The sequence below is a fragment of the Lepus europaeus genome, chromosome 17 (assembly GCF_033115175.1).
Source record: "Lepus europaeus isolate LE1 chromosome 17, mLepTim1.pri, whole genome shotgun sequence".
Classification (NCBI taxonomy): domain Eukaryota; kingdom Metazoa; phylum Chordata; class Mammalia; order Lagomorpha; family Leporidae; genus Lepus; species Lepus europaeus.
Window position 1 is genome coordinate 15,446,690 of NC_084843.1, and position 13,903 is coordinate 15,460,592.

Here is a 13,903-nt window from a genome sequence, read left to right on the forward strand (position 1 = left end):
TAAAGGAGGGAGTTACCCTGATGCTGCGTTCTAGGTCCCATGGAGGGACATAGGCCAAGTTGCCAGACTTTCTGGTCTTCAAGAGCAGCTGGAAATGGGGATGAGCTCTGGGTCTTCCTGGGGAAAACTGTTTCTTCCTGTGGGCAGGCGTAGGAAACACTGGGTAAGCCCCAGACCGCGAACTGGAGGTCTTTTGGCTGAGTCCTGCCCACAGACATGTATGGGTTTGGCACACACAACGCTTTTGTAAAGGGAAAGTTGAATGACTTGCCAACACATCAACATCTGGAGATTTTACTTGTAAAAATCTGAGTGTGGAGGCAGACTCCTCCAGAGCCGGCAGCTCCAGCCTGCACACCTTCATTGCCTAAAGGTGGGGTGCAGCCAGGGAGCTGGGGCTGCCACAGGATGGATCACAATGCTTCCACCTCTGGAGGACACAGAGCCATGCTCTTAACCCATCCGGGAGTCCACTGTTTTCCTTCAGTGAAAGCAGGACCAAGAATCTACTTTGGTCTCCCAGTAGGGAGGTCCAACAAGTTACCAGGAAAGGTTGAGCATTGCAAAGAACTACTGGCAGATCACAGCAAAAAAAAAAAAAAAAGAGAGAAAACACGAGCTCAGCAAGTGAGAGCAAAGGAAAAGATTTTAAGAGCAAAAAGAAGTGCAGGAAAGGAGATTGGGCAGGCACTGTGGTGGATCGGGTAAGAGCCACCACCCCCACCACCGGCGATGCTGGCAAAGGCCACAGCCCAGAGCCAAAGGGAGGGACTCAGAGCCCTTGGCAGAAGGAGTGAGACCAAGCTGTAAGTGGTGAGAAGAATTATTTTTGTCACCTAGTATTCAGCTAGGATGTTCCACGCTTGAACCTGTGGACCCTTCCCTGTGCCTGTCCACATCCATCTCTCTCTCATGTACCCTACATGCTACAATTGTTGCCCATTTGCCTTGGTGGTTTAGCAGAATTGTCCTCTAAGCCTTTAGGATTTCATAGACTTGCCTGAAAAATAAGCCTTGTTTGTAAGTGGGGTGTCCCAGGACCAGAGGATGGGTGTCCTGTGACCTGTAATTCCTGTTGACCTGTGGTAGAGCTCCAACAGGAAATTCACCTGCCAGCTTCTTCACATGCCTTGGGCAAGCAAGCTGGTGACGCTGGTTCATCTTCAGACAGGAGAATGAGACGAGACGCCTAATGATGATTTGAGGCAGGGACGCATTGGCTGTCCAAGTACAGTTGCTGTAAAGTGTGAGCTTGGGAGTCTTCCTGGAGGAAGCTGTCCACCCTGTAGCAGACCCTGGTGGCTGTTCCACCTCAGCGTGTCCCGCTCTGGGGTCAGGTCATTCAGTCTTTCTAAGGCTCTGGTGCCGCCCTAACTCCTCTCCGCAGGTCATTCAGCTGGAAATTGTGCTTCGCTGTGTGGTTCTCATTCAGAGAGCTTAGTCGGAGTTGGTTTGAGACTGGTCCAACAGTAAGCTCATTCCTTCAGCTCTTGTTTTTCTGTGAGTCAGAGACTTAAACAGGTCTTTTATGTTTTGTCATCAGTTGAGTTGCGTTGACATCATCAAAATTGCCTAATTGGTAGATGCTGCTGGTGAACCCAAAGCATTTAATGAACTTTCAGTTTCACCCTAAGCCTGTTGCTATGGCAAAGAGAGAGGCAACCAGGCTAGTGTCAAAGACATGAACATACGGAACACGCATTTATAGAGCACAGCCGTCGTGCCAGCAGCTGTGCTAGACTCCGCAAATGCCATGGCAGTCACCTTCTAGTGGGGAAAACAAAAGAAAGCAGGAAGGGGATGGAGCATCTTGACGGTGGTGAGTAGACAGACGGGCATCAGAGGGGGCGGCAGACAGACTGCCTGGCCTTGGGGGGCCAACAAGAACGCTCTGAGAAGGGGACGTGAACGGTGCTTTGAGGATGAGACCAGAGAAGGAACCAGCCTTGCAGATAGCTGGGAGAGAGAGTCTCTGAGAAGGGAAAAGCACACAGCTGGAGAATCCAGAAGCAGTGAGAACTGGAGCCAAGGAGCCGTGTGTGTGTGTGTGTGTGCAGAAGGCTTGAGAAGGAGGTGGGGCAGGGGGAGGGGGAGGCAGCCAGCATCTTGGATAGTGTAGGGATTGGAAGCCACTTGGAGGGCTTCATTGTAGAACAGTCTGCTCAGACTCCGTTCTGACAAGAACAGTCTGGTTGCTGTGTGGCAAAGGGATTGAGCACTTGTGTTGAAAGTCTACTCTCTGCAAGATACAAACCCCTTGTGTTCTCAATGACTGTGCCTGTGTACCCTTCCTAACGCCTACTTCTGGTGAGCGATCCCTTACTTAGAGGCCTATCTGATTGTTTCTAATTTCCAGCAAATCTCTGGTGCTGCCAGCCCTGGAGGTGAGCTGTGTTTTGGAAGCTCCTGCAGGAGACGTGAACTGGGTCTGAAGGTGTCTCATTCGAAGTTCTGTTATCTGTCTTTTAATGAGCTTCCTCCCAAGGGGGCAACAGAGATGAAATGATAAATGAGGCCATTTGTTGGGGTGGAGATGTGTTGGTAAAAAAAAATATCTGTCACCCCTTCGTGGGGAGGGTTGCGTGCATGAATGAGGTGTGAGATGTGTCGAGGGTGCTGGGTGCTGGTGATTCCTATCTGTGTGTGTACAGTTGTTCCTTCAGTTGCTATGCAGCTCTTGAGACTCTGAGGCTAACAGATATGAATCAAACCTGCTGCTGAAGATCTGTGTAGACAGCAAGTAGATGAACAGTTGCCTAGGACTGAGCAGGGCAGGGAATGAAGAGTGCTAATGGTAGTGGGCTTTCTTTTGGGGATAATACGAAGGTTCTACACTTACAGTGTGGTGTTGGTTGCACAATTCTGTAAATATACTAAAAATGATAGACTGGTACACTTTAAATAGCACATTGTCTGATGTCTGAGTTATATCCTGTTAAAACCAAACCTGCTGCTCAGCACACTGGTTACTGTTGAAAAGGTGACATTGAGAGCCGTGAGCTGGATTTGCAGTGGGTACTACGTAGCTGGTGTCTGTTACCGAATGTCATGGAAGACAGCCTCTCTGAGATTGAAGTGGACTGCATGGCCGTTCATGATCAGGGACTTTAAACCATGAGCCCCATCCTCCTGCAGTGAGACACTCCAGAAACGTGGGTGCTTTTATTGAACACTGTAATCTGAGTGCTTCCTACACAGGAGCTCAGATATCCTCCTAGGTGTCTGAGTAGGGTTCACCCCCATGTTACAGAAGAGGAAATTGAGGCTTAGAGAAGAACAGGAACTAAGAGGGGCAGAGCCAGGAGTGGCACTGGAGCCCGTCCGATCAGAGTCCGTGCTGTGGCCATCTCGTGACTGGCACCTCAGCCACTGTGACATAGCACAGGGATCTCAGTGTGCCTACCAGGCTGACAAACGTCCTTAGCAGCAGCCAGGCCATGCTCTGATGATGTTGCTCACCTCAAAACCTCAACCTTGGGCCACATGAGCAGCCTTTGACATCTGAGTGCCTTAGCTTTCCTTCAAGGATACACAGGGGCCAGCTCCCTCCCTCCCTGAAGTTCCATCCTGGTCCCATACTCACTCCTGGCCACAGCCAAGCCACAAACACCCCCTCCCTCCTTCCCACCCTGTGGCCTGGCTTCCCCTCTGCCCGCCCCCCATCCTCAGAGGCCCACGGGGAGACAGTCTTCCTCCTAGGAGCGCTTTTCTGGTTTCTCTCTCCTCCTCACCTGCCGCGGGGTTTCCTCCCTCCCTGCGTTCATGTTCACGCCCCAACCCCGCCATCTTCCCTGCTAAACCATACGCTCTCTGAGCGCAGGATCTGGGGGACCGCTCCCACTTTCTCCTAAGTCCTCTGGTCCAGAAGGCCTTTGTTCATAGGCTGCCCAGCTTCTGGCGCCTGGACAGGACCAGTGCTCTCACCTGCAGGCCCTGGCTCATGCTGTCCCCACCTCTGAACATTCTCCCCTGTCACTCAGTCACCTTGTCCCCAGCCCCCAATGTCAAATTCCACTCCCTCCCCATGCCACTCCCCCCAACTCTGGCCCTGCCTCCTGCATGTCTCCTTCTTGGAAGCCCTGGCATATTGCCATGACCCTCGTCCCCATCCCCAACCCCCGCCCCAGGGGCCAGCTCCCAAACGGGAATTCCCTCCGTGTGGGGGCTCCCTGGATGCTGATCCCTGGGGTCTGTGCCTTCAGAGGTGGGGGTGGCAGGGCTCCTCTGGGGCCTGAGTTCCCCACCGATCCTGGCACAGCACAGCACACCCAGCAGACACGTGCCAAGTCCATGTTTGTTGACTCTGTCGATAAGAAGCTATTTCCCAAGTGGTGGAAAGTTGCACTAGGAGTTTTCATGGAGGCATTTTTTTTTAAGATCTGCTTGTGTATTTGAAAGGCAGAGATACAGAGGGAGGGAGGAGAGAGAGAGAAAGAGAGGGAGAGAGAGATTAATTTTCCATCAGTATGCTCACTCCCCAGATATCAGCAATGGTCAAGGCTGGGTCAGGCTGAAGCCAGGAGCTGCATCCTGGCAGGAGCCCAAGCGCTTGGGCAGTCTTCCACTGCTTTCTCAGGGAGCAATAGCAGGGAGCCAGATGGGAAGCAGAGCAGCGGGGACTTGAACCCATAGTCACAGGGATGCCATTGTCACAGGAGGCTGCTGAACCCATTGCCCTACAATGCTGGCCTCAGAAAGTCTTTTTTTTTTTTTAAGATTTGTTTATTTACTTGAAAGTCAAAGTTAGAGAGAGAGAAGGAGAGGCAGAGAGAGAGAGAAAGAGGTCTTCCATCTGCTGGTTCACTCCCCATTTGGCTTCAACGGCCAGAGCTGAGCTGATTCGAAGCGAGGATCCAGGAGCTTCCTCTGGGTCCCCCATGCAGGTGCAGGGGCTCAAGGACCCAGGCCATCTTCTACTGCTTTCCCAGGCCACAGCAGAGAGCTGGATCGGAAGTGGAGTAGCCAGGACTGGAACCAGCGCCCATATGGGATGCCAGCACTGAAGGCAGCGGTTCCACCTGCCACGCCACAGTGCCGGCCCCAGAAAGTAATTTTTTAATGTTTCCCTCCCTTCTCTTCCCCTATTCCTATGTTGGATTTAAGTATATATGTTTTCCTTTTTCTTTTTTTTTTTTTCTCCAAGAAGTAACCTTCACTAGGGCCTTGCTAAACTTCAGGAGATAATCTCTTCCCTTCCACTCAAGCAGATGAAATTAAATGAGAGTGATGGAAACACCTAGGGTATGCTCTCTGGGCCCAGGCCCAGCAGCAGAATACCTGCTCTGTGTTTGTCTTTTCTTGCAAAGCTTACCCCTGGCCAGGTCACGTCATACAGAAAGCTGCAGGTGCCTTCGTCTCTAGGCAGTGGCTCTGGAACTTGTCGCGTCACATCCGACTCCGCAGTTGGGATGCCACCCTCAGTCATGTCAGGCTCCTGGTGGGTGCATTAGACACTGGCGAGACCCGGGGAAGGTGAGTTGGTGTGCCTGTTGGCAGAGCGGGAGGCAGAGCGCCTTTTCAGGAAAGATTCTGTTTCTTGTTTCTGCCACGGACAAGCACCTGAATGAAAGCCTCGCCTCACTGCTTCCTGGTAGCACCACCTTGGGCACAGCGGAGGGCCAGCCCGCTCTCAGGAGGGTGGGCAGTGGGAGGCCCTGGGACGAGAAGTGGGCTGATCCCCCTGGTGTCGAGGCCTCAGCAGAGCCGGGTTCCAGATGCCCAGGTGAGGTCACCGACAGCCCATGTTTCCCCCCGTAGGGCTTCCCCCAGCTGGCACGAGCGCCTTAGTCTCTGTGAAGCTCAGTTTGCCTCTCTGTAGGATGAGGATAACTTGGGTCTAATGGGATCTAGGGAGTTAATATCTTTCAAACCTTTTCTACATCAGGAGGTGCCACACACGTATTAGCCGTATTCATTGCTTGGTCTAAGATGCTATTTTTGGCTGGCTAATGATTTGAAGTGCATCCTGGGAAGTAAGTAGAAGCAGCTAAAAGGAAGTGGTGAAGGCAGCTGGATGGCTTCCTGTGCTGTTAGCAGGTGCATTTGTACTGTGCAGGTTCACTTCAATCAGCAAATGAGTGCTTTGTGTTTTGATTTCTTCACCCCCCTCTAAGGTGTCTGAGTTTGGAATGCAAGAGTACAAAGTGATGATAGTGCTGTGTCTGGGCCCAGCTGCTGCTACCTCTGCCCCCTTGTCTTCACAAGGGGGCTCACATGGGATCCCAGGCCCTCCCAACCTCCGAATCAGGATGGATGTGGCTCTCTCTCCCGCAGTTGCTAAAGACATGGTGTGCTGCCAGCAGGATTCAGCCCCAAGGCACTGCCCCATCATTCCACTTGATCCACTTCTAGGTGGAATTGCTGGTGTGGGGGCAATTTGAGATCCCCAGGGGACCTCTAGAGTTCCTATCGAATTTTAGAGGGGATTTGTGTAACACTTCCGAACTCCCTGCTCATGCGGGCTAGTGGCCATCTTGCCTGACATTCAGCTGACACAGGCATCTGGGTGCCAGCCTGGTGCCACAGGGGCTCCCAGGAGGCGGCAACCTCATGTTGTTTCAACCACCACCCTGGAAAGCAGTGTTCTTAGCCCTGCTATTCAGTCCCCAGAAGTTGAAGCATGTAGCAGGAAAGGCAGGACTGGGAGTCAGGTCTCCCAGCTTCAGGTTCAAGTCCTTTCTAATGACTGCTGGGAGACGAGGTGCGACTCGTATCACATGACTGTATTCCAAGGTGGAATTACTGAGTGCAGCCAGAGAGAGGCTAGGGGAGGCTGGACAAGGAGGGTGTTGCCGCAGTGAGTCAGCCCAATGGAAAGCTGTGTCTCAGGAGTCACTCTCTCAGGAGGTGGAGGACGGGGCTCCGTGCTGACTTCAAATCCCTCTCCAAGATCCCCTGTCCCATACAGAAGGCAGGTGCAGCACATCAGAGCATGTGTGTCCACTGACTTACAAGGAGGGAGGAAGCTTCCTGGCTGAATTATGATCACTCCAGTACCTCTTGGCCTTGGGAGTTGGGGGTTGGGGACCAGCTTAACTGGAGTCGAGCCCAGGCTGTTTCTATAACGAGGAGCCCAGCTAATGGGTTGGTGACAGTATTGTTTACTTATGGAGGAATAACAGAGATTTGTTTCGTGGCCATGGAAAAGGTGACTCCAGTGTAGGGATGTATTGTGAGCAGAGAGCTACAAGTGTCAGGCGGACCAGGGTGGAATTATCAGACCACTGCCCGCTGGGACTGTTTGTGCCAAGACATAATCCTGATTACTACTCGCCTGGCGTAAGGAAATTAGGTCATGGAAGCCGATTCAAGAGAAGGATCCTTTTTGGACACCTAATGACAGGGTAGCAGTGCGTGTGGCTTCCAGTAACTGCCGCTTGCCGCAGCAGGCAATGGACTTTTAGGTAAACTGCAAATTAAGCACTCAATGAATTTATTTAAGCTCTTGAGTTTCTTGTTGTCTAGGCCATTCTGGCACAAAGAAAGGGAGTAGGAAGTGAGGGAGAGCAGTTCCCTACATGTGGGCTCACATTCAGGAGGAAAGTAACGGGGCAGAAGCCAAGACAATATTCTCGAGAATGAAGCAGACTCTTGGAAACACAGACTCCCGAGAGAACGGGCGGCCTGTCTTGAAGCAGAAATCATATTTACCATGCAGAGACCCATCTTGTCATAGCAAATCCAGGCCAGTCCCAAGCAGAGACAGATGTCTGGTCCAGGCCTCTGCTCAGGAGGGAGCTCCAGGGAGGGTGCTGCTGGTAGCAGGTTGCGTTTCTTTGCCATCTCACTTCTCCTCTCTAAGTCCTCTTTGCCCATTGTATGCCGCAGCCTGGAAGCACACCCCCTTCCATGCAAAGTGTGATTCCCCATCTGCTTGTTTAGGAGCAGGTCCTAGCTCTGGGGTGACGCTGCAGCTAAGCTCCCCTCTTCTGAGCCACGGGATAGAAATCTAGTGCGTACATGGCACCAGCTTGACTGCTTCTGTGCGGTATAAGGTTTTCCTGAGGAAATCTACGCGCAGCTTTTGCGCATGGACATTGCCGTCACACTGCTTCTTAGATGTGTCATCTTGAGCGTGGTATTTATTTAACTCCTCTTAGCTTCGGTTTCTTCTTCTGCAAAACAGGAATAAGACAGCAGTTACCCCCATAAGACAATTGTGAGGATTATGGCTATTCATTAGTTGTTCTCACAGTGCTTGGCATATAGTAAGTGTTCAATAAATTTTGTCTCTTACAATAATATATAAAATACAATTAAATAATATATTTATATTTTATGTAATAAAAGATACATATAATAAAATAATAGTGTGCTCAAGTTATGTAATGTGATGTTAGAAATTGAAGACCCTGGGGCTGGCACTGTGGCATAGTAGGTTAAGCCTCTGCCTATGGTGCCAGCATCCCATATGGGTACCAGTTCGTTTCCTGGATGCTCCACTTCTGATTCAGCTCTCTCCTAATGGTCTGGGAAGACAGTAGAAGATGACCTGAGTACTTGGGCCCCTGCACCCACATGGGAGACTTGGAAGAAGCTCCTGGCTCCTGGCTTCAGATTGGCCCACTCTGGCTGTTGCAGCCATTGAGAGAGTGAACCAGTGGATGGAAGACTTTCTCTTTGTCTCTCCCTCTCTCTGTCTATAACTGCCTCTCAAATAAATAAGTCTTTAGAGAAAAAAATTTAAGAACCTATAGTTTCATGTACGAGGTGCTGCAATAATGATATTGGGTAGCAACCTGAATCCAAGAATTGAACTGAAAAAATACAGAGGGAAAACAGATTATCTGGCATCTGAAATCAGAACTTTTCTAGAAATTTAGAGTGATTGACCATTGAGTTTGTGGGGTTTTTTGTTTGTTTGTTTGTCTTTAAATTAATATTTATTTATTTGAGAGGCAGACAAAGAGCTCCCATCAGCTGGTTCACTCCACTACTGCCCACAACAGGCCCCAGTTGAGGCTGAAGCTGGGAGCCCAGAACTCAGTCCAGCTCTCCCATGTCAGTGGCCAGAGGCCAACTACTTGAGCCATTTCTGCTGCCTCCTAGGGTCTGCATTAACAGGAAGCAAAGGGGCAGAGGTTGGTATTGAACCCAGGCAGTCTGATGTGGGGTGTGGGCAACTCAACCAGTGTCTTAACTGCTAGGCCAACCACCTGCCTTGAACTTGCAGGTTTTTAGGGCAGGATTAATATATTGTGAAAGAAAGCAAAATAAACACAAAACAAGGGAAAAGTAAATGTGGTACAGATGTTCAGTGCTGAAGGATGGGGAGGAGAAGAAATATTTGCTCAACCTACGTCTTAGTGAAAGCCTTGGAGGAGAAACGACCTGGGCTGGGCCCCCTGGGTTGGGTTTGATTTGAGCAGTTTAGGTACAGACCATGAATGAAAGTGTCAGGGAAAACGAAGCTGGATTAGGAAGTAGCCAGGACCAGTTCAGGGAGATTTGATTATTAACACAAATACACAAATAATTGAGTAGTTTAGTGCTGAGTCTTTGAAATCAGACTGCGGGAGTCCAAAACCACAGGCACACTGCCAGACTCAGCAGATGAGCTCCATCTCTGCTGTCTAACAGCCAGCATGGGCCTGTGATCGATGATTTCTGCAGGTAGGCAGAGAACTTGGTCTTGATGGATTTGCGGATCTACTGGGATATTTTTTTTCTTTTGTTCTTTTTAAAATAAACTTCGTTTTGAGAAAGCAGATTTTGATGAATAGGAAAACTGAAAAGGCGGTGAGGAGAGTTCCTGGTGGTTTTTTTTGTTTGTTTGTTCTTTTTTTTTTTTTTTTTTTTTTTTTGACAGGCAGAGTGGGCAGTGAGAGAGAGAGAGAGAGAGAGAGAGAAAGGTCTTCCTTTTTCCGTTGGTTCACCCCCCAATGGCCACTACGGCGGCGTGCTGCCTGGAGCCAGGTGCTTCTCCTGGTCTCCCTGTATTAAGGACTCTTTGCCTTGCCCATTAGTAACATTTTACATTAGTTGGCTCCTTTGCTACAGTTAGTGAGCTGGGATTGATACCTTTTTAGCTGCTGTCCATGCTGTGTTAGGACTTCCCTGGTCTTGGCTGCGGCCCTGTTCTGCCAAGGATGCTCCATCAGGGAGGCTGTGCTGGATTCAGTCCTCCAGCCTCAGGCTCCCGTGGCTCTGATGGTTTCTCAGACTTACTTTGTACTTTAACTTTGTGACAGAATTGAAGGATTTCTGTAGTCATTTTGCAGACTGTTCCTCCATCTGGGATTTTTCTAATGATTAGAGCAGGGTTTGGGGATTTTTTTTTTTTTTTGGAGGGGGGGGATGAAGACCATAGAGGCATAATGCCAATTTTTATCATGTCATATGCAAGGTGCATTCTGTCACCATAGCTCTGTCGGTGGTGATGTTGACCCTGGTCACCGGGCTGAGGTAGTGGCTTTTAGATTTCTCCTCTGAAAAGTCCTTCTTTTCTTTCTCTCTCTCTCTCTCTCTCTCTCTCTCTCTCTCTCTCTCCACATCATATACTATGGAAAGAAGCTACTAGATGTCATCCACTTCCACCCCACTTCCCCAAGTAGACTACTCTTTGCAAATTGCATTAGGGGAGAAAGATGCAGGGAGTAGGAAACTCAGCAGTCTGAGGAACAAACAAAGGCTTGGGGGCCTTGGGCGAGTGTGACTGAGAGGGAATGAGCGAGCTACGTGAGAGCAGATGGAATTTAGTGGGTGACAGAGGAAGGTACCACGGAAGAGGGCAAGGTTTTTAGTGCCGGTGATCAGGGAATTGTCTGGTCTATAGAGCGCTGGATTAGGAGTCGCTGCATGTGTGCACTGCTTGTTTCTTGGTTGTATCACCTTGGGAAAGTCACTTGATTCCTCTGTCTAAATTTGTCCATTTTTAAAAAAGATTTGTTTATTTATTTGAAAAAGAACTACAGAGGGAGAGGAATAGAGAGAGAGATCAATCTTCCATCCACTAGTTCACTCCCCAGATGACAGCTATAGCCAGGGGTAGGCCAGGCCAAAGCCAGGAGCCAGAAGCTTCTTCCAGGTCTCCCACATGGGTAGCAGAGGCCCAAGCACTTGGGCCATCTTCTGCTGCTTTCCCAGGCTGTTAACAGGGAGCTGGATTGGAAGTGGAGCAGCCAGGACTTGAACCAGCTCCATATGGGCTGCGTGTATGACAGGTGACAGCTTTACCTGCTACCCACAACTCTGGCCCCTAGCATGTGCCTTTCTAACATGGCTTTGACAGCACGTTCATCCTGCCTCTGGAGTTCTTTTGAGAGAGAAGGAGACAGAGCAGGTGTAAGGACTTTCACAGCCATCAGACACTTTCCTTTCCAGGGTTGGTGAAGGGACACGGGGTGCTATTGAGAGAAAAGGGGATTTGGGAGAGGGAATTCACTAGTTACCTGGGAGATTCTGAGTATTTGCCAAGTCGTAACTGATAGAGCTTGTGGTGCCCGCCTGCTAAGGAGATTCTTATTTCAAGTATGTGTTCTCGGATTTCTGTTTCAAATGGTCTCTTTCCATCTTCTGTCCCCGGGAGGGAGGTAGCATGGGCAGTGCAAGGCTGGTTCTGGATTTGAAGGGAGAGCTCTACCTAAACTCTGTGGCATCAAAGCCTCTGCTTGAGGGCAGAAGGTCCCTGAGATCGCTGAATGGCCTCAGGTCTGTAGACATTTTAATAACAGCACACCCACAATGGAACGCTGGTTTCACTTCTGCACTGGAGTTTCAGGGACGTGGCTGATCTGGTTTGCTTGACGGTGAAAGATGATACGTACTTCATAAATTTCACGGAAAATATGTATTCTGAAAAACACTCTAGGTAGATGTCAAAATTCTTTGCACCAAAATAAGCTTATCTTTTTTTTTTTTTTTTTTTTTTTTTGACAGGCAGAGTGGACAGTGAGAGAGAGAGATAGAGAGAAAGGTCTTCCTTTTGCCGTTGGTTCACCCTCCAATGGCCGCCGCGATAGCGCGCTGCGGCCGGCGCACCGCGCTGTTCCGATGGCAGGAGCCAGGTGCTTCTCCTGGTCTCCCCTGGGGTGCAGAGCCCAAACACTTGGGCCATCCTCCACTGCACTCCCTGGCCACAGCAGAGAGCTGGCCTGGAAGAGGGGCAACCGGGACAGGATCGGTGCCCCGACCGGGACTAGAACCCGGTGTGCCGGCGCCGCAAGGCGGAGGATTAGCCTGTTGAGCCACGGCGCCGGCCAACTTATCTTTTAATTCCATTTCCTTGTGAACTTTTAGAAGTGCTTTCATAGTTTGATTATAGTTTGGCATTGCTCATAGTGTTATAAAGTCACTTTAAAGACATTTTTAATTTCTTTTATTTATTTGAAAAGAAGAGAGAGAACACGAGATATCTCCCACCCACTGTTTCACTCCCCAAAAAGGCTACAACTGCTGGGGTGCACGGTGTGGAAACCACGAGCTGGGAACTTAAGCTGGGTCTCCTAAGTAGGTGACAGGGACCCAAGTACCAGAGCCATCACCTGCTGCTTCCCAGGGTGCTCATTAGCAGGAAGCTGGAATCAAGAGTGCAGTCAGGACCCGAGTCCAGGTAGTCTGATATGAAATGCTGGTGTCCCAGGCAGTGTCGTAACCACTGCACAAAATGCCCATCCACCAAACCGCTTGTTAAAAGCTGTGCTAGGTTCATAACAACAAAGGCTTAATGAAGGAGTGTGTATGTCACTCCCACAAAGCCGCATGTACTAGAAAGGGCCGGCAGAGGTACCCAGAGGGAGAAGGACCTGCTGGGTTAGAGCAACTCAGTTCCCCATGCAGGAAGCTCTTTCATCAAATAGGCAGGAGCCCTCCAAGCTGGACAGCATGCAGTGGACGGATTGCTTTACCTTTGCAGGCAAGTGAACCCTTGGCTCTTGATACTTGCAAGTATTTCCTCATTGTTCGGAAAGTGTGCAAATATGCTTTTGGTTTTTCATTTTACTTGTCTATTTTGCCAACAAAATTGATGAGCCATGGAAGACTTTAACCGCCTCTGCCCAAGTTCTGGGGTAAATCATTGACCACTGGGTACAGAGGACTGAGGCTGGGAAGCCAGAGTGCTAAGTGGACCTCCACTAATAACTTGCTGGTGACGCTGGGCAGAAATGCCAGCTCATGGCTCCTCAGGTTCTCTGTCAGTAGACTAGGGAGAGCCTAGCAAGACTCTGAACGGTGGAGCCATCAAGTCAAAATTAGTAACAGGGCCACTGGTAAATTAGAGGTGTGCAGAACTAACTTCCTGTCTGTACGGCAACAAATTCAGCATATTTCAAAACAGGAGAATGGGACTGGTGCTGTGGCATAGCAACTAAAGCTGCTGCCTGCAGTGCTGGCATCCCATATGGGCGCCTGTTTGAGTCCCGGCTGCTCCACTTCTGATCCAGCTTTTTGCTATGGCCTAGGAAAGCAGTGGAAGATGGTCCAAGTGCTTGGGCCCCTGCACCCACATGGGAGACCTGGAGGAATCTCCTGGCTCCTGGCTTTGGATTGGTGCAGCTCCAGCAGTTGTGGCCAACTGAGGAGTGAACCAGCACATGGAAGACCTCTCTCTCTCTCTCTCTCTCTCTTTGCCTTTCAAATAAATAAATAAATCTTTTTTTAAAAAAGAGAGTTGAGGCAATAAACATACATTTGGTAATAACCATGCATCTAAAGACAGTTATTCAAAATGTTCAAAATGGAGTTTCTTTATTCACCTTTGAATGGGCGAGAGGATTTTTTTTTTTTTTGTTTGATTTTTGTTTTGTCTGCACTGATTGGAGTTGGGATGAAATACACACTGAAGACATTCCTCAAAGGAAGACATACAAATTGCTACCAGGTACCTGAAAAAATGGTCATCATCAATGATTAGGGAAATGCAAATCAAACCCACAATGAGATATCACCTGACTCCAGCGATATT

General features: G+C 49.6%; 1 protein-coding gene across 1 annotated transcript in view; it reads left to right on the forward strand.

Annotated features, from left to right (window-relative positions):
- Positions 1–1,720: 1,720 nt before the first annotated feature.
- The window catches only part of ABLIM1 (actin binding LIM protein 1), a 171,455-nt gene continuing 159,272 nt past the window's right edge, over positions 1,721–13,903 (forward strand). The window contains exon 1 of the mRNA XM_062215055.1: positions 1,721–1,819. Within this exon, the coding sequence (XP_062071039.1) occupies positions 1,801–1,819 (19 nt within the window). The 5' untranslated portion in view covers positions 1,721–1,800. The remainder of the gene's footprint in view (positions 1,820–13,903) is intronic.